The following is a 26,346-nucleotide window of genomic DNA, read 5'->3' on the forward strand; positions in this document are numbered from 1 at the left end:
CAATCAATCTCGTTTATTAATGACTCTTAAACACCATGACATGGCAATATATTACAAGTCGTCTGGCCATAGAATGGGCAAGATACACTGGAAATATGACTTTGACCCATCTAAAATCATGTGACTCATGTCACTACAGCCCAGAGCCAAGTAGCCTACAATGATGCTGTGCTCCACTACAACAGCCGGAAGACTAAATTAGCAACGGGTCATGAGTCACATGATTTTAGATGGGTCAAAGTCATATTTCCGATGTATCTTGCGCATTGTGTGACCGGCCGAGTTGTAATATATTGTCATGTCATGGTGTTTTGTGGTCATTAATAAACGAGATTGATTCTGTTATTTTTCTATCATTTATTTTGGTAGTGCTCTTTTACATTGAGGTCAACGAGGAGAGGCTTGTGTTTTTGGGCGTGGTTTCTGAATGATGACACGCTCCGCAGTGTCTCTATTGTGATTGTGACACCACTGATGATGTAATAGACATTGTGACATCATCAGTGATGTCATAAGAGCACTTGTGATGTCATTAGTGATGCAAAGTTGTGACATCATCAGTGATCTCATAAGAGCAAGTGAGCCACAGTCTGACTTTGAAACCCCCTGGATTATACTAAATGCATGTGCTTCTTTTAACCTCTTTATATTTGTGTTTTCAAATTTTTCTTTATCTAAGCTTTTATGTATTTACTGTCCCTTGTTTTATGCGTTGTAAATCAATTTGTAAACATTATTATTACTTGTGAAAATAAACCTGAAAGTAGACAGATTCATGCCAGGGCATTTTCATTCCAGAGTCGGGGGTTGTTTGTTAGCATGACTGTTTATGGCACTGGATGCAATTTTGATCATTTTTAATACATACACACTTTCAATAAAGATATTATTAGCAATATGCATGTTTATCAAGACTATTTTAAAGGGCGTTTCCATCACTACAATAACAACAACATCCCAGGCCGTGTTGGTTTTACACCAAACATAACACAATCTTTCTGTGACAAGAATGTTACATGAAAAAGATTATTCTTTATTGGAGAAAAGTGAAGCAAAGTATTGACAAAACACTGTTGATCCATTGACATTGGCATTATTTTAGGTTGTGTAACATTATGCAGTAACAACATGTAAAGTAGCGACATGGTCACTTTGAGTTCATTTGTAGAGGTTGTTATAGTGCAATGTGTATATAAAAAAAGGTGGAAGTGACAGTTTTGTATATTACATTGTGATTTTTGTTTTTGTATAGTGTGTGTCTCTAGAAAACAATCAAAAGCAAAATACACAAAGTCATTTTCAGGTCCAGTGTAGGCCGGTTGCATGAATCATTGTGGTCAGACGGAGGCATTGCATGTCCCGAGGTCCTCACTAGTTTTTTTGCTGGCAGGAATGGAAAGTGCAAGATTTCTCCAGATCTAATGGAAAGGGAAAGAACATAATTTTAACTTTAGAAGTGTGTGTGTGTGTGTGTGTGTGTGCGCGCATGTGTGCGTGCGTGTGTGTGTGTGTGGTGCATGAAAGAAAGAAGGTTGAGCTTTCAAGGTTATCGATGCAAAAATGTGTTTGTTCATCTTGTTCATCTCGTTATCCGCAGCATACAGACCTGAAGCAGTGGTACCGCACTCCCTGAGCGAGTTCATGGCAGTCATGTACTCCGGGCCCAGGAAAGTGGTATAGGCCGTTCCAACTGCTACATCCTGGAGGCACTTAGTGGAGTCTTTGAAGAGGAGGTTCTTCCCATCTACTGACTCAAACATTTTGAATCCAGGATCACTGCCAGAGGCACCAAACTTGGCCTGAAAATGAAGATTTACGTGTAGGCCAACGTTACTCATTTGCATATTTGATTCATGTCTACCATAGTGTTATGTTGTCTAGATCAGTGGTTCTCAACTGGTGTAGCCTCAGGACCCACTATTTTCCTTGTCATGAAGTCGCGACCCAAATTTCAGATTTTTTTTTAAACCACTCAAATTTATTGCACAAAAAATAGCGCATTAATTTAATACACAATGCCTTCATGCACTGTTATAAACCTCAAATGAACAAAAAAGTGCAACAGAAGTGCAACTAGGGCTAAAAACCAATTGAAATAAGGCAGACTTGAATTACAGGCCTATATGTTTTTAAATTTAAACAAGTCAAACTGGTCATGCTCAGAAAGTCTTATTTGAACTGTATGAAATATGAAATAAAAGGCAGACTTATCTTGAATTACATGCCTATATGTTTTTAAACAAGTTAATAATAATGATAATAATAATAAAACAAGTTAACCTGGTCATGCTAATCCAGTTTCAATAGTCTGAATTTAACTAATATGAAATAAAAAGGAATCACATATGCTTTTTAGTTAAACTGGTCATACATTTTAATTAAACTGGGGCCATGCTAATCCAGTTTCAATCATCTGAATTGAACTAAAATTAAATATGAAATGAAAAGGCAGACTTCTCTTGAATTACAGGCAGAGCATATGCTTCAGATTGTTAAACAAGTAAAACTGGTCAGGCTAATCCAGTTTCAATAATCTGAATTTAACTCAAATTAAATATGAAAAAAATGTCCAATGTCCGCGACCCAATCAAAACGGCCCCGCGACCCACCTTTGGGTCGCGACCCACCAGTTGAGAAACGCTGGTCTAGATCATACTTGTAATAAACTTGATTCAATTGAATATAAATGACCTAAAAGTAACATTGAAGTTAGTTCCCAACCTGCTGGTCCTGGAGAATGCGCACCACCTCGCCGTGGGTCTCTGGACGCGTCACCACTGCATGTGCAGGCACTTTGGCGAGGTGACACGAGACGTACTCGCTGACTGCGACAGGAGCCTTCCCAGGGCAGACCAGCTCATAATCAGCAGACTTCACAGCCTGAGCCCATGCTGGACCATTGCCTTTGACAAAAACAGGTGGGACACAAGAGAGAGGAGTGAAGAATGTTGTAGTTTTATAACAGACGATACTGTCATGGAAGAGATGTGAGAGCAGGGAGCATGGGCGGATTAAGACTCCATGGTGCCCCTGGGCGGCAACTCTTAAGTGGTAATGGCAATTTTTCCCTCGCAAAAATGTTGCCTAAATTCAGAGCGGTATTTAGCCCCCTTGCCAACAAACTAGCATGAGATGGTTGGTACCAATGGATGCCTTAGCTCTTCTAGTTTCATATGATATACGGATCTTCATTCTAGCTTTGAAAATTAGCTCGCTAGAGCCTATGAAATAAAGCAATGTGGACCGCGGATGCCAGCGTCATCAAGGAGTTGGTGAACCTGGAGTCTTGGTGAACCTGAGCAGTTGCCCATATGGTTAATCCGCCCCCATGAGAGGGAGATGCATAGAGCTCAATGGCAGTCTCTTACCATCACTGTTGTCTCCAAAGGTTGTGTGTTTGATGAAGGCGACATCTCCACCTCCCTGGACGAGACATCTATAATGATAGTATTCACAACAAATACACGATTGTGAAGGAGTGGCCATTAGCCCATTCATACCTGATGCAGCATTTGTGTGTGTATCCCTTTAAAAGACCGCGTGATGCGGTTTGCGGTCTTAAAGGGATACACACACAAATGAGGGATATACACGCAAATGCTGCATCAGGTATCAATGGGTTAGTGGGCTTGGAAGCGTATTTCACATTTTAAAAAAAAGAAAGAAAAAAGGCGCCCCCTACCTAAGGGCCCCAGCATAGCCATAGTACTGCTCTTCAGCGCTTGCTTTGCACTTGAATTCATCTCCCACAGCTTTGCCACTGCCGATACAGCGAGCACAGAACTTGGAGGTGGCGTTTGATCCGGGGGCGCAGCCTTCACTGAAGTACTGAGCTGAGGAGAGAAGGGGACAAAGTCAGTGTATTGGTGTTACACTTACAGATGTGCAAGACAAGGAGCTTAACCCATGTCCTTTAACGTTGACCCATTGATACCTGATGCAGCATTTGTGTGTGTATCCCTTTAAGACCGCGGTCTTAAAGGGATACACACACAAATGAGGGATATACACGCAAATGCTGCATCAGGTATCAATGGGTTAATGTTAAAGGATACGTCTGGTGTTTTCATCCTCCCATTAACACCACTTCCCACATGCCCTTTCTCCTTCAAAACCTGAAGTCTTGGCTCTTCTGTCAGCTAAACACCTTTAAATACAGCTCACAAAGACATCGTTTACATTGACTTTACTTTACTTTATTTCATTTAGCAGACGCCTTTCTCCAAAGCGACGTACAGACTGGGGACTATTTTCAGTGCTACGGAACTATTTCCTGAGATGGAAAATGGAAAAAGTTGGCCCGGTGCATTGTGATGAATATGTTGCCCAGAGCAACGGCATGGTTTTTGAATTAAAATGTGTATTTATTTGTATGTATTTTTTAAATATACAATAGAGTTCTATGGCTACTGGGACGTGGCTTTATTGCACATCTGCTGCTACATGGATGAGATTTATAGCTGATTTTGTGATTTTCATAGGATTTGTTGACAGTAAGAAATGTCTTAAAAAACCCACCAGCCTGATCCTTGAATACTCACGGTGTGGTACAGTTACTTACTGAAGTCGCAGTTCTGAGTCTTTTTGTGAATCAGACCCATGGGGATGTTCCAGCCGGCGGTTCTGCCTACGCCGGTGTGACAAGACATCTTGCCCTGCAGGGCATCCCAGCTCGCCACAGTACCCTTCTTCACCACCGCCACAGCATAGTAAGAGGAGGCTGAGCCAGTGGAAGAGTGGAAGTGCATGGAAAAAAATTATTGTTATACATTCTACATTATATATACAGTATATATATACTATATATATATATATATATACCGGTATATATATATATATACATTCTACATTATAAAAGTTAGTTAATATTAGAAAAGGTATTTTAAAATACAAACAGAGGAAGGTATTTACCAATTCCAGAGGTGCTGCACAGGTCTGTGGAGAGCGTAGAAGAAAATATTGGTCATAATTTAGAACAGGTACAATATCTATCAAATCTGTTTGCATGCCATAAACGCCTCAAACCTGCATTATACTGCTCCACCATGGCAGGAACCAGACCACACTTCCCAGCTGTATACACCTGTCCTCCATCCACAGCCATCGCATCAGCCTCTTTCCGCTTAGGAGCAGGAGAACGAAGACCACAGATCATCAGCTACTGCATTAAATAGAGCGAAGGATCCAAGCTACGGATTCCCATATTCCTATCAGAGATTGTGTTACCATAATCTTCTTCAAGCATTCTTCCACTGAAGGGGCATTCTGGCATGCGATCTTGGTGGTGACGCCGTCGTCCTCCACGGTGTTGATGCTCCACTCGTCGCACTTTACTGTCTCAGCACGGCCCACAGCGCACCACTTAATGGCAGTTGATGGAGTTGATGTTGGCTCTAAGTCAAGTCAAAGGAGACAACCGTAAGACAGTGGCTGCTAGACAGTGTGTGTGTGTGTGTGTCTGTGCGTGTGTGCGTACGAGCATGGGGGGGGGGGGGGGGGGGGGGTGCCATACCTTTCTTCAGGGAGCCAATGATGCTCATGTATTCAGCACCTAAATACAGGAAGGAGTCTGTGTTTGGGGGCAGCTTGACCAGCTTCTCTGTTGAGTCCTTGAACATCAGGTTCTTTTGCCCGGGATAGCTAGCAGAGGAGAACAGGTCAAAGCCCTAAAAGACACGGAAGACGTTGGATCATGGTGTGAGCATTGAAATTAATTAAAAAAAAGTCTGAAAAGTGCTTGAAACATGAGATCGATGAGATGAAACATTATTGGTAAATGGTATACTCTGTGTGTCTGGCAGTCAAGTCTACAACTTGCTCCTTGTGCTGTATAAATATTTATCCTCATGTATCTGGGTGGATCAGCTGGATCTTATTGTGATGGCGGTGAGGCTGGTATTGTAGATCAGCTGTATCTTACTGTGACGCCAGTGAGGCTGTTGTAGATTAACTCGGCCAGGTCTGCGTCCTTGCGGCTGACCACAGCGTGGGCTGGCACCTTGGCCAGGTGGCAGGCCTTGTAGCTGTCGATGGGTGCTCTGGTGCCATCCTTGCAGAGCAGCTCATAGTTGGCCTTCTCTGAATCTGTGAAAGTGTAACAGTCAAAACTTACAACAAATTAGAGTCAGAATTCTCTGTTTAATTTCAGAAGTGTAACCTCTAGCAGAGAGGGTGAAGCAACAACCCAGGCAGCACGGGGAAATTGGCCAAGTACAATTGGGGGAAAGTGTAACTTCAAACTCAACTAACCTTATTATCAGCTCTCTGACTTACTTTTCAGAATAAGAGAGATTAATCTCAGAGCATGTGGCCCTAATCCTGTTGCATAGAAATGAGACTGAGGTTGGTTGCTCTTTCACAGCAATAATCTTCTTCACAGTTGCACATACAGTACATGCCTGGCAGCTGCCCCATACAAACAGTCAAACTCCAACCAGTGACAAGCTTGCTTCTTTAACTAGTTTACAGCTGACCCAATACAGGAAGACGCTAAACGTATATATTTTTTAAAATCAAAGGTATGAGTCAATATTATATCTGCAGTCATCCTGTTGGTACTGACCAGGAACAGTGAGGTGCTTGACAAAAGCCACTTCTCCAGCTCCCTCCTTCAGACACCTGTCAGAGCAACACACAGATGCATCAACATTTGAGGAGGTTATTATTATTATTATTATTATTATTATTATTATTATTATTATTACTATTAATACTATTATTATTATTATTATTTTAGCAGCAATATACTTTATAGTATGCAGAGATTATGGCAATATACTTTATAGTATGCAGAGATTATGGCAATATACTTTATAGTATGCAGAGATTATGGCAATATACTTATAGTATGATGAGATTATGGCAATATACTTTATAGTATGCAGAGATTATGGCAATATACTTTATAGTATGATGATATTATGGCGATATACTTTATAGTATGCCGAGATTATGGCAATATACTTTATAGTATGCAGAGATTATGGCAATATACTTATAGTATGATGAGATTATGGCAATATACTTTATACTATGCAGAGATTATGGCAATATACTTTATAGTATGCAGAGATTATGGCAATATACATTATAGTATGCAGAGATTATGGCAATATACTTTATAGTATGCAGAGACTATGGCAATATACTTTATAGTATGCAGAGATTATGGCAATATACTTTATAGTATGCAGAGATTAGGCAATATACTTTATAGTATATGCAGAGATTATGGCAATATGCTTTATAGTATGCTGAGATTATGGCAATATACTTTATAGTATGCAGAGATTATGGCAATATACTTTATAGTATGCAGAGATTATGGCAATATACTTATAGTATGCAGATATTATGGCAATATACTTTATAGTATGCAGAGATTATGGCAATATACTTTATAGTATGATGAGATTATGGCAATATACTTTATAGTATGCAGAGATTATGGCAATATGCTTTATAGTATGCTGAGATTATGGCAATATACTTTATAGTATGCAGAGATTATGGCAATATGCTTTATAGTATGCTGAGATTATGGCAATATACTTTATAGTATATGCAGAGATTATGGCAATATGCTTTATAGTATGCTGAGATTATGGCAATATACTTTATAGTATGCAGAGATTATGGCAATATACTTTATAGTATGCTGAGATTATGGTGGGCTAAAAGACTGAAACTCACAGGAAGGCTCCTCCATAGTCATAGTAAGGCTCACTCTGGGATTTGGCACAGTCATTCTTGCACAGCTGACATAGTTTGGAACCCTGTGTTGCTCCCGGGGCACAGCTGGCCAAGAAGAATTCGCTCACAGCTAAAAAAAAATAAAGAAAAAGGGGGAAATTATCAGGTGTTATTTTAGGGTTCTTAGGACATACATTACATTTGTAATTCTCACACACAACTGGCAACCAAGACCAATATCAGATGACATTTCTTTGCTTGGAGCACTAGCTACACAGTATTCCATATTGTCATCTTTCAGTGACATGGTGATGACACTACTATATTCCTCTGCTATTACTGCACTTTCTTTTGACTGTCTTGTATGTCTGTGTGTTAGCCCAGCTATTCTCAACCACTGGGTCGTGGCCCACTGGTGGGCCTCGGAGCACCGTGTAGTGGGCCACAGAGGCAGTGGTATTGCCAAATATATGGGGGGGAAAGTGTGATTACAGTTATTTATTTATTTTTACATCTAAATGTCCACAAGAATTACATAGATCAAAAACTTCATATTAAAATGCATAATTTCATTGACTTTTTTCCTCTCTCTTCCATTTATCTGGGAAGGTGGTACTCGAACTGTTTTAACAATCAGAAGTGGGCCTTAAATTACTACTTGTTACTACTTTTGTCATTGCCGTTTTGTATTTGCTTCTTCTATTTTCTTTACACCCACATGCCAATATTGAGTCATAGTCATAGCACCACCTACTGGCAACAGGAACTCAGCCTTATGTGACAAAAATCGCGATTTAACATGAAGTTTATATAGTGTCATCTATACATGATATACAGCAACATGACATATAATCTTAATATAACATATAGTCTTCTCTAGCGCCGCATAGTGGACACAGGAAATGAAAAGTAACGCCCCATGCACGGAGGTGCGAGGGCCTGATCAATGCTCCTTGCAGCTTTAATTGAATGTGATTTTGTCATACATGAGCCATATTGTGATATGTAATTATTATTGTGATATTGATTTCAACCACATCGTCCAGCCCAAGCTAGACAAGTTAGCTCACCCTCCTCCAGAGGTTTGTCTTCAACGCCTGACCACTGAATCTGACCCATAGACACCAGAGTTCCTATAGGGATGTTCCAGCCTGCGGACTTGCCCAGCCCGGTGTGGCAGGATTTCTTCCCACGGAGCTCTTTGAAACCAAACGTAGTCCCCTTCTTTACCACAGCAACAGCATAGTAGCAGGTGTCTGAAGCTGGTCACATGAGAAGAGGTGGGACAGTGAAAGAATAGTTAAAAATGTTGTTCATGCAAAATGCAACAGTTCCTCTCCATCGTAAACAAGGTCTTATTGGAAGCAGCACTGACTGTCCCTCAAAGAGCGTTTGACCGCATCAGTAAAGCTGATACTAATGACTGAACCTACTGGAGCCATAGTCCTCAGCAATAATGGGCTGCAGGTCGTAGGGGTTCAGTCCAGCCGTGTAGACATCTCCTCCATCCACAGTGATGGCATCTGCGTCTCCAGCCTGTTGGAGTAAGAGAGCTGCAATTCCTTCACCCCAAACATGATAGTGCCATGATGAAGTATCACTCCAACAGTCAAATAGGCAATGTACTGTAGGTCTATATACATAGGCTACATCATGTTTTGTCACAAATCAGATAGCCAATGAAAACATTTGCTCCGTCGATGCAACTGACTAATAATTGATTAGTTTGTTCCTGACAGTTTGCAGGACAACGGCTATGGCTAAGAAGAAGTGGCAGGTGGAGTGGGCGTCAGTAAGGTCCAGGTGCCTTGCTAAAAGTCTTGCAAAGTGTGCTCATTTGTTTTAAACGATGATATTGACAAGATTAGAACAACATCCCAGGCCCTGTCAGTGTGGTTGAGACATCCCACTATTATAGCCTATAAGAAACCATAACAATCTGGCCCTGGAACCTGAATATTACATGGAAAAGATCCTTCATTCATTTGACAAAAGTGTTGATGATTGGTCACTTAAGAGTTAATTTGTAGAAGATATTAGCAGTAGACCAGGCAGTGTAATCAAACAAGATGGAAATGACCATTTTCTAGGGCCTAGAAAATGGTCAATATAGCCTAGAATCTAGGCTATATTGTGGATACATTCATGATTTGTGTTTTGTGTATTGCTAGAAAACAATCCAAACTGAAGAAAGACTAGAGGCACATTAAGCATGTTAAAAAAAATGTATTGGGTAGCTATTGAGCGCATAAAAAAAAAGAAGATGGACAAGACAATACTAGCCTATTAGCCTATTACACAATTATGACTTAATAGAACATTGTTATGGATAATATGCTGGATAATTACATAATAGAACATTATATTATGGATAATATGCCGGATACTTTCTCACCTTAATTGCCTGGATGCATTCTAGAGAGTTGGCTCTCTTCACACAGGTGAACACAGGGGCTTTGGCCATGAGGTCGGTACATTTTTTCATCTCTTGGACCGACTTCACGCACCACTTCACGCTGCCAGCAGCAGCTGGAGCCGCAGACCCTGTTGCTGCTGAAGATGACATTTGGCGCAAACAATTATTTTCGTACAGAATCCCACCCTGTCCGCTAGTGATGAGGACATACTGTGCAAAATGCAAAGTGAAAGATCTTTACCAAGGGAGCCAAACAGCGTCAAAAGGAGGAGAAGCTTCATGTTGGATGGTCAGCAGCAGCCAGGGAGACTGACAGGGAGGCAGAGGCGGCTTTTATACAAAACCTCTAAGTGGGCTGACTTGGTCGGGAAGGGGGATGGGTCCAGTTTGTGTGTGTGTGTGTGTGTGTGTGTGTGTGTGTGTGTGTGTGTGTGTGTGTGTGTGTGTGTGTGTGTGTGTGTGTGTGTGTGTGTGTGTGTGTGTGTGTGTGTGTGTGTGTGTGTGTGTGTGTGTGTGTGTGTGTGTGTGTGTGTGTGGGGGTGTGTGCCTGGGGTGTAGCCTACTGGCTAAAGGGACAAGAGAGTGAGAGAGGGAACTGAAATTTCTGATATTTCATCATAATGGACAAAAGAATCAATTGCACCTCTCTCTCTCTCTCTAAGGTGATTGACCCCCCCAGAGAAATCTGATTTCTAAGGCATTTTTCTTTAGACAAGCCAGAGTGTGACCGACATGAGAGCGTGTTTGCAGAGTCAACATTGCTCAACACAAGAGCTAAAGTACATGTTTATGTCTAAACAACACTTAGCTCTTCCCAGAGCCGTGTATATAGCAGAGTCGCGACCAGGGGCGTCATGCAAACCAAAAAAAGCCATTTCTAAAATGTTGGCCATTTGAAGCCAGATTTAGAGGAAGATCTCGTTTTAAATTATCATTGGGATTAGAGTGTTGTGATATCATAATTCGGTTTTAACCATCAATGTTTTGCTCCTTTTCTCATTAGGGTAAATACTGTATATTTATTTAGAGATAAACATTCGGCAGCGACCAAACACTGCGCAAAATACCCCAGAATCCGGAGTTAGTCTTGCCAGGATATTTCAAATTATGACCCATATATGAGGAAATCCGGGTTGGATATTCTCCGATCACGACCACTCTGATACCATCAGAAAATGGAGTTTAGATATTTTCCCGATATGACTGATGTCATAATTTTGAAAGCCAACCACACCACATGTCTGGTGACAGACAGCATATGACAGGATACTACCGAAATGCCTCGCCCTGGGTGTGTTAAAATCCGGGAAGCAATATCCGTGTCATATCTGTAGCAGGAAACTTTGAGATAGTATTAATATCCTTATGTCAGACATTCAAAGATATGATGCAAATCTGATCAAATTGACTGTCGATACTCATGGTTTATGACTCATGTCCGGAGCATATCTTAACTGCGGAATGGGACCACTTTGATACCACCAGAATATGGAGTTTAGATATTTTCTCGATATGACTGATGTCATATTTTGAAAGCCAAACACACCACATGTCTGGTGACAGCATATCACATGATACTCCCGAAATGCCTCGCCCTGGGTGTGTTAAAATCCGTGAAGCAATATACGTGTCATATCTGTAGCAGGAAACTTTGAGATAGTATTAATATCCTTATGTCGGACATTCAAAGATATGATTCAAATCTGATCAAATTGACTGTCGATACTCACGGTTTATGACTCATGTCCGGAGCATATCTTAAGTCTGGATTGGGACCACTTTGATACCATCAGAATATGGAGTTTAGATATTTCCCAATATGACTGATGTCATATTTTGAAAGCCAACCACACCACATGTCTGGTGACAGCATATCACATGATACTCCCGAAATGCCTTGCCTTGTGTGTGTTAAAATCCGTGAAGCAATATACGTGTCATATCTGTAGCAGGAAACTTTGAGATAGTTACCCTATCCGGTAACACTTTACAATAACGTACACAAATACTGTAGTAGTTACTAGTAAACTAATCATTAACTAATAGTTAGTTTATGAGTAGCTAAGGAATAATTTGTCATTAGTCAATCACTAGTTAATCATAGTTAATGAGTAGGTAGTCATTAGTTAATGATTAGTATCTAAGTTCCTGAGTAGAGTAGTTAATCATTACTTAATGATTACTAAATATCAGCTTGCGAATAGTAATTAATCATTAGTTACTGATTAGTCAGTCAGTTCCATGAGTAGAGTAGTTAATCGTTCGTTAATGATTAATAAATGTCAGTTCGTGAATATATTAGTTAATCATTAGTTAAGGTCACATTGTGACTATAGTAGTTAATCATTAGTTCATGATTAGTTGTTAGTTCCTTAGTAGAGTAATTACTCATTAGTTAATGGTTAGTCAATGGTCAGTTTGTGAGTATATAGTTAATTGTTAGTTACTCATTACTTAATTATTACCTGTCCATTAGTTACTCTTTTTGTGTACCCTATTGTAAAGTGGTGCATCATACTCAGTAGTTTATGAATACTTAATTATTACTTGTCTATTAGTTAGTCTTTTTGTGTACCCTATTGTAAAGTGGTGCATCATACCCAGTAGTTTATGAATACTGAATCATTACCTGTCCATTTGTTACTCTTTTTGTGTACCCTAATATAAAGTGAAAGATATCCTTATCAAATAAACACTCGCTCCAGGTGAGATTTGAACCTTCAGCCTTCAGCCAAGATTGTTACATTGTAAGTCTGGTTCTCTACCATCTGAACTAAACAGCATGTTAGTTGGTAGAGCCATACTAGGGATTGTAGAGCCAGAGAATAAGTATTATGTTCAATCCACATACTACTTCATGTCCAAATACTTAGGTATGTTAGTACTTAGGTATGTTTCAGCCAAATACTACTTATGTCTAAGTACATGTGTACTAGCCATACTATGACTATGTAGAGCCGGAGACCAAGTATTATAGTTTTGAAGGTATAGTCCACCCAAATACTACTTTCTGTCCAAGTACTTATAGTTTTGAAAGTATATTCTGTGCTTTAAAACACAAGTACTTAGACATAAGTAGTATTTGGCTGAAACATACCTAAGTACTTGGACATGAAGTAGTATTTGGATGAAATATTTGGGTGGAATATATCTTAGAAACTATAAGTACTTGAACAGAAAGTAGTATGTGGATAGAACATAATACTTATTCTCCAGCTCTACATATCCCTAGTATGGCTCTACCTGCTAACAGGCTGGTTAGCTCAGATACAATTTATCAATCTTGGGGTTCAGGGTTCAAATCTCACCTGGAGTGAGTGTTTATTTGATACAGATATCTTTCACTTTATATTAGGGTACACAAAAAGAGTAACAAATGGACAGGTAATGATTCAGTACTCATAAACTACTGAGTATGATGCACCACTTTACAATAGGGTACACAAAAAGACTAACTAATAGACAGGTAATAATTAAGTAATGATTCAGTATTCATAAAAAACTGAGTAACAGCATGAATTTTACTTCTCCCTTCTTTTCTTTTTTTCAAAAAATCTGAGGTGGCAACTGCCCCCTCAGTTTCAATGGGCATGACGCTTCTGGTCGTGACATCTCCATTCACTCCAATGGACCAGTTTTTTACTCTCAAGAGTTCCAGGAAGTAAGGTCCTGGATTAAGCAGCACTGTCGAGTTGCAGCAAAATAGACAGTTTGTGTTGTACTTTGAAAGGGATTTTTTTTTAATCAAATTGTACATTATCAGCTTTATTTTAGCATTCAAAAGTAGTGCGAGACCCCTTCCTGGCTGTTCATTGGCTAATGAGTCATGCATTTTGGGCGCCACTCTCTCTCTAAATAGACCCTTCTCATGGGGGCCATTTTGTGTCAAAAAGGCAGGGTAAACACAGGTGCAAGCAAAACACTAATGAGGGTTTCAAACTTCCATGATTGGAATTTGGAAACCCTCATTAGTGTTTTGCTTGCACCTGTGTTTATTCTGCCTTTTCGACACAAAATGGCCCCCGTGAAAAGGGTCTATTGCTCTGCCTCTTCCCTTATATTTGCCAAATTCCTGATAGCCTATATCAGTGGTTCTCAAATAGGGGTCCCCGGACCCCCAGCCCAGGGGTCCCTGGACCCCCAGGGGTCCGTGGCACTTTGCAAGGGGGTCCGCGAAGAGTTTTCAGGGGGAAAAAAATGTGTTGCAAAAGCTTCATGGTTCAATGAAAATATGTTATGCTTTAAATCTAAAATGGTGCATGGATTACATTCTAATCTAAGAAAACTATCAATTTAAAAGTCAAGCACGTTACCGTGGAAACAATTAAGCTTAGCCCAAAATCACAAATCAGAATGAGGGGGTCCCCGGTATATTTTCTATCTTGTAAGGGCTCCTTGGCTGAAAAACATTTGAGAACCTCTGGCCTATATCACCCAATGAATGGTGCACCTTTGGAACATCCAAAATGTCAGATATTGTAGAAATGAAGGATACATAAAGCAATTCACATGGCCCTATCTTATTTCAATAAACAAAGGTAGTATATTTGTTCTTTATTGATTGATTGATATAAAAATGTTTGGATGACGATTGGCCACGTAAGAGTTAATTTGTGGAGGCTATTATAGTGCAATCATTGTGTATACAAATTTAAGATGGAAATGACAATTTTTCTATATCGTGGATACATTCATGATTTGTTTTGTTTTGTGTATTCCTAGAACACAATCAAAAGCAAGTCATATTCCTAGAAAACAATCAAAAGCCAGGCATATTCGGGTCCTGCGTTGGTCGGTTGCATGAATCATTGTGGTCAGACGGAGGCATTGCATGTCCCGAGGTCCTCACTAGTTTTTTTGCTGGCAGGAATGGAAAGTGCAAGAATTCTCCAGATCTAATGGAAAGAAAACAATTGAAACTTTAGAGAATGAAGAAGACACATGCATTCATATTGTGTGTATGTGTGTGTGTGTGTGTGTGTGTGTGTGTGTGTGTGTGTGTGTGTGTGTGTGTGTGTGTGTGTGTGTGTGTGCGCGTGTGCGCGTGCGCGGGTGCGTGTGCGCGTTGGTGCGTGCGTGCGTGTGGGTGTTTGTGGGTGTGTGTGTGTGTGGAGGTGAGGGCACTTCAGGTTATGAGGATCAGAAGTGTGTTTATTGTCCTGTGCTAACCTGAGGTAGTGTCCCCGCACTCTCTCAGCATGTCTATGGCAGCGATGTACTCCGCTCCTAGGAAACCATCATAGGTCGTTCCAGCTGCTACTTCCACCAGGCACTTAGTGGAGTCTTTGAACAGGAGGTTCTTCCCTCCTTCTGACTCAAACATGTTGAATGCAGGATCACTGCCAGAGGTACCAAACCTGGCCTGAAATGAAGATTTACGTATAGGCCAACGTTACTCATTTTCATATTTGATTCATGTCTACTATAGTGTTATGTTATCTAGATCATACTTGTAATAAACTTGATTCAATTGAATATAAACAACCTAAAAGTAACATTGAACTTAATTCACAACCTGCTGGTCTTGGAGAATGCGCACCACCTCGCTACGGGTCTCTGGACGCGTCACCACTGCATGTGCAGGTGCTTTGGCGAGGTTACATGAGGCGTACTCGCTGACTGCGACAGCACCCTTCCCAGGGCAGACCAGCTCATAATCAGCAGACTTCACAGCCTCAGCCCATGCTGGACCATTGCCTTTGACAAAAAGAGGTGGGACACAAGAGAGAGGAGTGAAGAACGTTGTAGTTTTATAACAGACGATACTGTCATGGAAGAGATGTGAGAGCAGGGAGAGATGATCAGAGGTCAAAGGGCAGTCTCTTACCATCGCTGTTTTCTTCAACGGTTGTGTGTTTGATGAAGGCGACATCTCCACCGCCCTCAACGAGACATCTATAATGATAGTATGCAAAACAGACACAACAGATATACTGTAAGTTATTTATGGAATTTAAGGTCAAATTGTATGCAGCTTATCAATAAATGCACTGGTGCTCCGTACCTAAAGGCCCCGGCGTAGCCGTAGTACTGCTCATCAGAACTTCTTCTGCACTTGGAGTCGTCATCATCATCATCATCATTGCCATTGCCAACACAGAGAGCACACAATGGAGACGTGGGGTCTGCTCCAGGTGCACAGCTTTCGCTGAAGTACTGAGCTGAGGAGAGGAGCACACCACGTTACTATGGAGCGTATTGGTGTTACACTTACAGATAAGCAAGAGAAGGAGCTTCATGTTGGTGGTGGTGGTGTGGTTTGCTTACTGAAGTCAGTTCTGAGTCATGTTGTAGATGTGACTTACTGAAGTCACAGTTCTGAGTCATGTTGTAGATGTGACTTACTGAAGTCAGTTCTGAGTCATGTTGTAGATGTGACTTACTGAAGTCAGTTCTGAGTCATGTTGTAGATGTGACTTACTGAAGTCAGTTCTGAGTCATGTTGTAGATGTGACTTACTGAAGTCACAGTTCTGAGTCATGTTGTAGATGTGACTTACTGAAGTCAGTTCTGAGTCATGCTGTAGATGTGACTTACTGAAGTCAGTTCTGAGTCATGTTGTAGATGTGACTTACTGAAGTCAGTTCTGAGTCATGTTGTAGATGTGACTTACTGAAGTCACAGTTCTGAGTCATGTTGTAGATGTGACTTACTGAAGTCAGTTCTGAGTCATGCTGTAGATGTGACTTACTGAAGTCAGTTCTGAGTCATGTTGTAGATGTGACTTACTGAAGTCAGTTCTGAGTCATGCTGTAGATGTGACTTACTGAAGTCAGTTCTGAGTCATGTTGTAGATGTGACTTACTGAAGTCAGTTGTGAGTCATGTTGTAGATGTGACTTACTGAAGTCAGTTCTGAGTCATGTTGTAGATGTGACTTACTGAAGTCAGTTCTGAGTCATGTTGTAGATGTGACTTACTGAAGTCAGTTGTGAGTCATGTTGTAGATGTGACTTACTGAAGTCAGTTCTGAGTCATGCTGTAGATGTGACTTACTGAAGTCAGTTGTGAGTCATGTTGTAGATGTGACTTACTGAAGTCAGTTCTGAGTCATGCTGTAGATGTGACTTACTGAAGTGAGTTCTGAGTCATGTTGTAGATGTGACTTACTGAAGTCAGTTCTGAGTTATGTTGTAGATGTGACTTACTGAAGTCAGTTCTGAGTCATGTTGTAGATGTGACTTACTGAAGTCACAGTTCTGAGTCATGTTGTAGATGTGACTTACTGAAGTCACAGTTCTGAGTCATGTTGTAGATGTGACTTACTGAAGTCACAGTTCTGAGTCATGTTGTAGATGTGACTTACTGAAGTCAGTTCTGAGTCATGTTGTAGATGTGACTTACTGAAGTCACAGTTCTGAGTCATGTTGTAGATGTGACTTACTGAAGTCAGTTCTGAGTCATGCTGTAGATGTGACTTACTGAAGTCAGTTCTGAGTCATGTTGTAGATGTGACTTACTGAAGTCAGTTGTGAGTCATGTTGTAGATGTGACTTACTGAAGTCACAGTTCTGAGTCATGTTGTAGATGTGACTTACTGAAGTCAGTTCTGAGTCATGTTGTAGATGTGACTTACTGAAGTCAGTTCTGAGTCATGTTGTAGATGTGACTTACTGAAGTCAGTTGTGAGTCATGTTGTAGATGTGACTTACTGAAGTCACTTCTGAGTCATGTTGTAGATGTGACTTACTGAAGTCACAGTTCTGAGTCATGTTGTAGATGTGACTTACTGAAGTCAGTTCTGAGTCATGCTGTAGATGTGACTTACTGAAGTCACAGTTCTGAGTCATGTTGTAGATGTGACTTACTGAAGTCAGTTCTGAGTCATGTTGTAGATGTGACTTACTGAAGTCAGTTCTGAGTCATGTTGTAGATGTGACTTACTGAAGTCACAGTTCTGAGTCATGTTGTATATGTGACTTACTGAAGTCACAGTTGTGAGTCATGTTGTAGATGTGACTTACTGAAGTCAGTTCTCAGTCATGTTGTAGATGTGACTTACTGAAGTCAGTTCTGAGTCATGTTGTAGATGTGACTTACTGAAGTCACAGTTCTGAGTCATGTTGTAGATGTGACTTACTGAAGTCAGTTCTGAGTCATGTTGTAGATGTGACTTACTGAAGTCAGTTCTGAGTCATGTTGTAGATGTGACTTACTGAAGTCACAGTTCTGAGTCATGTTGTAGATGTGACTTACTGAAGTCACAGTTCTGAGTCATGTTGTAGATGTGACTTACTGAAGTCACAGTTCTGAGTCATGTTGTAGATGTGACTTACTGAAGTCAGTTCTGAGTCATGTTGTAGATGTGACTTACTGAAGTCAGTTCTGAGTCATGCTGTAGATGTGACTTACTGAAGTCACAGTTCTGAGTCATGTTGTAGATGTGACTTACTGAAGTCACAGTTCTGAGTCATGTTGTAGATGTGACTTACTGAAGTCAGTTCTGAGTCATGTTGTAGATGTGACTTACTGAAGTCAGTTCTGAGTCATGCTGTAGATGTGACTTACTGAAGTCAGTTCTGAGTCATGTTGTAGATGTGACTTACTGAAGTCAGTTCTGAGTCATGCTGTAGATGTGACTTACTGAAGTCACAGTTCTGAGTCATGTTGTAGATGTGACTTACTGAAGTCACAGTTCTGAGTCATGTTGTAGATGTGACTTACTGAAGTCAGTTCTGAGTCATGTTGTAGATGTGACTTACTGAAGTCAGTTCTGAGTCATGTTGTAGATGTGACTTACTGAAGTCAGTTCTGAGTCATGTTGTAGATGTGACTTACTGAAGTCACAGTTCTGAGTCATGTTGTAGATGTGACTTACTGAAGTCAGTTCTGAGTCATGTTGTAGATGTGACTTACTGAAGTCACAGTTCTGAGTCATGTTGTAGATGTGACTTACTGAAGTCAGTTCTGAGTCATGTTGTAGATGTGACTTACTGAAGTCACAGTTCTGAGTCATGTTGTAGATGTGACTTACTGAAGTCAGTTCTGAGTCATGTTGTAGATGTGACTTACTGAAGTCAGTTCTGAGTCATGTTGTAGATGTGACTTACTGAAGTCAGTTCTGAGTCATGTTTAGATGTGACTTACTGAAGTCACAGTTCTGAGTCATGCTGTAGATGTGACTTACTGAAGTCAGTTCTGAGTCATGTTGTAGATGTGACTTACTGAAGTCACAGTTCTGAGTCATGCTGTAGATGTGACTTACTGAAGTCAGTTCTGAGTCATGTTGTAGATGTGACTTACTGAAGTCAGTTCTGAGTCATGTTGTAGATGTGACTTACTGAAGTCACAGTTGTGAGTCATGTTGTAGATGTGACTTACTGAAGTCACAGTTCTGAGTCATGTTGTAGATGTGACTTACTGAAGTCAGTTCTGAGTCATGTTGTAGATGTGACTTACTGAAGTCACAGTTCTGAGTCATGTTGTAGATGTGACTTACTGAAGTCAGTTCTGAGTCATGTTGTATATGTGACTTACTGAAGTCAGTTCTGAGTCATGTTGTAGATGTGACTTACTGAAGTCAGTTCTGAGTCATGTTGTAGATGTGACTTACTGAAGTCACAGTTGTGAGTCATGTTGTAGATGTGACTTACTGAAGTCACAGTTCTGAGTCATGTTGTAGATGTGACTTACTGAAGTCAGTTCTGAGTCATGTTGTAGATGTGACTTACTGAAGTCAGTTCTGAGTCATGTTGTAGATGTGACTTACTGAAGTCAGTTCTGAGTCATGTTGTAGATGTGACTTACTGAAGTCACAGTTCTGAGTCATGTTGTAGATGTGACTTACTGAAGTCACAGTTGTGAGTCATGTTGTAGATGTGACCCATGGGGATGTTCCAGCCGGAGGTTTTGCCGACGCCGGTGTGACACGACTTGCTGCCCCGCAGGTCCATCCAGGTCAGCCCAGAACCCTTCTTCACCACCGCCACAGCATAGTAAGAGGAGGCTGAGCCAGTGGACATAAATACATGGTGGAAGAGTGGAGGTGCATGAAGATACATATACAGTATATATATATACGGTATATATATATATATATATACACAGTATATATAGTATATATATATATATACTGTATATATATATACATATATACACTGTATATACAGTATATATATATACTGTATATATATATACATATATACACTGTATATACAGTATATATACTGTATATACTGTATATAATATATACTGTATATACAGTATAAACAGTATATATATACTATATACACAGTGTGTGTATATATAGACTACTTCTATGCACACAAAGGGCTCTCTCAAATCTGTGTTAGTGAGCACTTAGTAATCCATCCAGCTGACAGGTGAGGTGTGGGCGTGGCATATCATCATGCTGATTAAACAGCATGATTATAGCACAGGTGTGCCTTGGACTGGTCCCAATAAAAGGCCACTCTAAAATGTGCATCTTTAGAATCACACAACACAGCGACACAGGTGTCAGTTGTGAGTTGGCATGCTGACTGCAGGAATGTCCAGCAGAGCTGTTGCCCGTGAATTAAATGTTCATTTCACTAACATAAGCCGACTCCAATGTGTTTCTACACGATATCGTGAACTCAGAGCTTTCAGAAAATGTCCACGTCCCAAGTCGTGAATACCACCATTATTTCGGCGAAGGAGAAGTGCTCACTAACACGGATTTCAACACAGTTGTGAACAAAGTCTTTTCTGTGTGCATACTGTAGTAGTCTTAGATTGTTTTTGTCCAACACATGAAAAATGGGAGCAAAAACAAAAGTGTTGCATTTATATTTTTGTTCAGTATATCTAATAACAACAACAACAACAACAACAACAACAACAAATACATAAAAAATACAATTACCACTTCCAGGCGTGCCGCACAGTTCTGTGGAGAGGGTAGGATAAAATGTTGGTCATATAGGAGAGGTACAATAAAGCCAAGAGTGTCTGTGTGTTTTCATACCAGCCTCATACCTTCATTGTACTGCTCGGCCATGGCAGGGACCAGCCCGCACTTCCCAGCTGTGTACACCTGTCCTCCATCCACAGCCATCGCATCAGCGTCTTTACGCTGAAGAGAGGAGCAGGATCACCAAGATAGATCATCATCAGACATGGCTACTCCACAAAGTAGAGACAAAAATGAATGGATTCCCATATTTTTCTATCTGAGATTGATTTACCAGAATCATCCTCAAACAGTCTTCCACTGAATCGCCATTCTGGCACTCAATCTTGTCAAATGCCATCCATGCGTTACACTTGGCCGTCTCGGCTTGACCCACAGCGCACCATCTAATGGCACCTGATGCGGCGCCTGAGGCCTGCTCTGTAAAGTCAAAAGAGACAACCATAAGACGACGGCTGCTCCACAATAGATCTGTTCCAGGCCCTGTCATTCCACTCTTGTCCACCAGGTTCCCCCGCCTTCTCTCTGCAATCAGCCCTGCCTTCCTGCACCAGCTGCCACTTGCCACTCCTTAGCTCAGTACTATAAAGCAGTGTCATTATTCATAACTGTGTGTTTCTTTCCTACTTTAGTTTGCCAAATTGTCCTAGTATCTCCTAGTTTGTTCCTGCATTATCCTGCCTGCCAGGTTATTCTGTTAACTCAAGTCGGTTCTGACTCTGTCTGGTACTGGTACCTGGTACTTTTGCCATCATTCTGTACCTGATTCTGAAATTGCCTGCCTATTTGAATCCGTGTACCCTGAAGTTCTGACCATTTGCTTGTCTGAGACCAAGAGTTGGCCTGCCACCTTCAGAAGTTGCTCTGTGACAGTCAACTGTATCTTTGCCTCCGCCTGCAATTGAGTCCTGGCATGAGCCCTGACAGTCCTCTTGTGCATTCTCTTAGACTGGGCCTATCTTAGCCCTGGGCTAAGAATAGGGCTAAGCTAACTTAGCCCCTTCACACACACACATTTGTTAGCCCAGGTTAACCTAAACCTATAGGCCTAAAAGCCATAGCCTAAAAGGCTATGGGATTCACACTGAAGTACTACTAGGACCAGGGTTAGTAGAGCCCAGGGCCATTGGAACCAATGGTGCCAGATACAGCTAATGGTGTTTAGACGAAAAGTCAGGGTTAACCCTGAAACATCTGGGCTAACCCTGAAACATCTGGGCTAACCCAGGGCCAGCTAGCCCTGGGCTGAAGTCGGGGTGAGCCCACTTTGGAATGTTCCAGCATTGTACAAGTGTGAAAGGCTTTCTTAGCCCGTGGCTAACAGGTCCCTTAGCTCCAGGCTAAGAGAATCTTAGCCTTCGGCTAAGTGTCGTGTGAGGAGCGCTTGTGCGCGTGCAGCCATACCTTGCTTCAGGGAGCGGATGATGCTCATGTACTCAGCACCTAAATACAGGAAGGAGTCTGTGTTTGGGGGCAGCTTGACCAGCTTCTCTGTTGAGTCCTTGAACATCAGGTTCTTGGCCCCGGCATAGTTAGCAGAGGAGAACAGGTCAAAGCCCTAAAAGACACAAAGGACGGATCAGATTGGATCATGGTGTGAGCATTGAATTTAATTTGAAAAAGTCTGAAATGTCTTGGAACATGAGATCGATGAGATGAAACATTATTGGTAAATGGTATACTCTGTGTGTCTGGCAGTCAAGTCTACAACTTGCTCCTTGTGCTGTATAAATAATTATCCTTATGTATCTGGGTGGATCAGCTGGATCTTATTGTGATGGCGGTGAGGCTGGTGGTGTAGATCAGCTGTATCTTACTGTGACGCCGGTGAGGCTGTTGTAGATTAACTCGGCCAGGTCTGCGTCCCTGCGGCTGACCACAGCGTGGGCTGGCACCTTGGCCAGGTGGCAGGCCTTGTAGCTGTCGATGGGTGCTCTGGTGCCATCCTTGCAGAGCAGCTCATAGTTGGCCTTCTCTGAATCTGTGAAAGTGTAACAGTCAAAACGTAAACGTTGAATAAATGTAACTGATAATGTAACTGATAATGTCATGGAAGTTGAACTGAGGTTGGATGCTCTTTCACAGCAATACTCTTCTTCACAGATACACATATTCATGCCTGGCAGCTGCCCAATACAGCCAGTCACACTCAAGCCAGTGACTTTCCAGTCTCAGGTTGCTTCCCTAACTAGTTAACCGACAATAATTAAGAGTCTCAACTTTTTTTTGGTCAATACAACATTTCAATTATAGCAATAGTACACAGGAAGAGGTTGTTCTTATTTAAAGAATTCAGAACAATAGTTTGATGTTGATTGCCAATGTAGTGAGCATCATTATTTTAAATTCAGATATATTGCAATTCTGATTATGAATGTAAGGTTACCTAGCGGTAAAGTAGCTACACGTAACCGTAGGCTAAACATGACGGTGTTACCATGGAAATGGAATGTTGGCTTTTTTCCCCTTTTCTTTTTAATCAGTGGTGGAGTACTATTAATGCACCCCCCCCCCCCCCTCCCCCTCCTCCAGGTGGGCCTTATGCTGATTTGAAGCAGGTTCGAAAGCAGGTTCGAAAGCTTACTTGACCAATCAGATTGTGCAGTCGGAACTACCTGTTGAGTGAGTGAGCGAGCGAGTGAGTGAGTGAACGAGCGAGCGAGCTAACAATGGCTGAGCAGCCTGATACACAGCATGGGCATTCCATTAGTTACGTGTAGTTTGATTAGCAACAAATAAACATCACATTTGGAACATCCAACCAGCATGCATGGGCTGGAACGACCTGTGGTATGAGTCAATATTCAAATTATGCAGTCATGTCATAATATGTGTGTAGATCATCTTGTGACACTGACCAGGAACAGTGGTATGCTTGACAAAAGCCACGTCTCCAGCTCCCTCCTGCAGACACCTGTCAGAGCAACACACAGACATTTGAGGAGTTCACATTGTTTCATATATATGTATGACGCGGTTCGCGGTCTTAAAGGGATACACACACAAATGAGGGATATCGAATAGATGGAGGTTGGTAATAAAGGTGAATCAAGTGCAGGATCAAATGATCAGACTGACAGGAAGGCTCCGTCGTAGCCGTAGTAAGACTCCTCCTCGGATCTGGCGCAGTCATTCTTACACAGTTGACACAGGTTGGAGCTCTGCATCGCTCCTGGGGCACAGCTGGCATTGAAGAAGTTGCTCACCGCTGCAAAATCAAACAGGGACACCAACATTTTAGGGACCTTAAGACATATTATAATGTTTGTATTTCTCACATAACTGGCAACCAAGAGCAATATCAGATGTCATTTCTTAGCTGTTCACTGTACTAAACAGTAGGGCTGGGCGATAATTCTATACGATTGTTTATCCGTCTTTCAGTGGAATCATATCTTCATGAGATGGTGAATGAATGAATGAATGAATTTTATTATGGATAATGTAGACAAACATCCAAGGGATAACATGAAAAGTGTGATACACTTATTTCCATCATGGTCCCTGATCTTAAGAACATGACACACAATAACACAGTAGCATCAGATAAAACAATACAAATCAGACAAAGGATAAAAGGAACTTGAGATTAAAAACAAACATACCATAAAACACCGCGGGACTCGATTCACATTTACCCTAGTTTGCTCATCAAGAATATTTTCAGAAGGTTTTTAAAACCATTCAGGAAATTCGCAAGCCTGAGTGATTGGTGATTTGGGATATAGTATATGACACACAATTCTATTCCCCTGCTATGACTGCACATTGTATTTTCTGGGGTATGACGCATGTTTAGTTTCTATCATTTGAACACATTTTTGACATCACACTAACATTACCATTCCATTCAATGGGATGAACATTCATTTGATTGTGATTTCTCACACATCAGCCATATCATGATTGGTATCTATCATTATCATTATTATTATCGGAAAAAACAATCCTTACGATCATCGTGATATTGATTTCAACCATTCCGCCCCAGCCTTGCCACACAGTGAACTCACCCTCCTCCACAGGAGTGTCGCCTGACCACTGAATCTGACCCATAGACACCAGAGTTCCTATGGGGATGTTCCAGCCTGCGGACTTGCCCAGCCCGGTGTGGCAGGATTTCTTCCCACGGAGCTCGTTGAAACCAAACCCACTCCCCTTCTTTACCACAGCAACAGCATAGTAGCAGGTGTCTGAAGCTGGTCACATGAGAAGAGGTGGGACATTGAGAGAATAGTTAAAATATTCATGCAAAATGCAACAGTTCCTCTCCATCGTAACAAGGTCTTATTGGAAGCAGCACTGACTGTCCCTCAAAGAGCGTTTGACCGCATCAGTAAAGCTGATACTAATGACTGAACCTACTGGAGCCATAGTCCTCAGCAATAATGGGCTGCAGGTTGTAGGGGTTCAGTCCAGCCGTGTAGACATCTCCTCCATCCAGAGTGATGGCATCTGCGTCTCCAGCCTGTTGGAGAAAGACAGCTTGTCATTCTGGAACACCAAACATATCTTTAGGGTATTTGAATAATATTCTCGATCATTTCTCACCTTAATTGCCTGGATGCATTCTAGAGAGTTGGCTTTTTTCACACAGGAGAACACAGGAACTACCGGAGGGGAATGGGCCCTGAGGTCGGTACATTTCTCCATTTCTTGGTCCGACGTCACGCACCATCTCACGTTGTCCATCTGCTGTCCTGTAGCAAAAAGAAAGGAATTGAAATTGAATCCTGTGGCTGTACCAAGGCAGCCGAGCAGCACGGCGAGGAGAGGTTGGAGAAGCTTCATGTTGGACGGTCACGACAGCAAAGCACAAAGCATACAGTCAGGGAGGCAGATCCATCTTTTATGGAGAACTCCAAGTGGGCTGACTTGGCTGAAGAATGGCATACTTTTCTTCGTGCTTCCTTATGCGCGTGCACGCCCTGGTGTGTGTGTGTGTGTGTGTGTGTGTGTGTGTGTGTGTGTGTGTGTGTGTGTGTGTGTGTGTGTGTGTGTGTGTGGGTACACGGGATGGGATGGCAAAGAAAGAGACTAGAAACTGATATTGTGAATCATGTTCCAGTGGAAACTGGGCCTTGATGAGAACACAAAACAACCAGATTCTCATTCTTCTCCTGTTCGTTGAACATATCTGTTTCATTACAGGGGTGGAAATGTTACTGATATCATCATATTTTGTGTGTCATCATTTGATAGTGCTTCTCCCATTGAGCCACAGAAGCTGGTGAGATAAATCTCGTGATAACCCCGTTCTGAATATCGGTCAGAAAAATTCCTTTTGAACTGCTTGGAGTAAGAGATGAGATTTGGATTGTAGAGAACGATGCAGAAAAGTGGAC

At 41.4% G+C, this 26,346-nt stretch overlaps 1 protein-coding gene across 1 annotated transcript; it reads right to left on the minus strand.

Moving 5' to 3' along the window:
• Positions 1-1,116: 1,116 nt before the first annotated feature.
• LOC310797394 (uncharacterized protein) lies at positions 1,117-25,792 on the minus strand (the record flags this gene model as incomplete). The annotated part of the gene is made up of 32 exons (XM_083659763.1): positions 1,117-1,418; positions 1,607-1,799; positions 2,722-2,903; positions 3,369-3,436; positions 3,683-3,833; positions 4,562-4,720; positions 4,912-4,935; positions 5,026-5,122; positions 5,227-5,393; positions 5,513-5,666; positions 5,921-6,084; positions 6,563-6,618; positions 7,693-7,822; positions 8,763-8,954; positions 9,126-9,228; positions 10,088-10,245; positions 10,350-10,400; positions 15,278-15,470; positions 15,624-15,805; positions 15,936-16,003; positions 16,113-16,269; positions 19,895-20,053; positions 20,954-20,977; positions 21,067-21,163; positions 21,276-21,421; positions 22,406-22,559; positions 22,819-22,982; positions 23,860-23,915; positions 24,080-24,209; positions 25,015-25,200; positions 25,367-25,469; positions 25,553-25,792. The coding sequence occupies 32 exons, from the start codon at positions 25,790-25,792 to the stop codon at positions 1,372-1,374; spliced, it is 4,155 nt and encodes a 1,384-aa protein (XP_083515889.1). The 3' UTR covers positions 1,117-1,371.
• Positions 25,793-26,346: the final 554 nt, after the last annotated feature.

Source organism: Poromitra crassiceps (assembly GCF_964638095.1).
Source record: "Poromitra crassiceps genome assembly, chromosome: 23".
Taxonomy (NCBI): Eukaryota; Metazoa; Chordata; class Actinopteri; order Beryciformes; family Melamphaidae; genus Poromitra; species Poromitra crassiceps.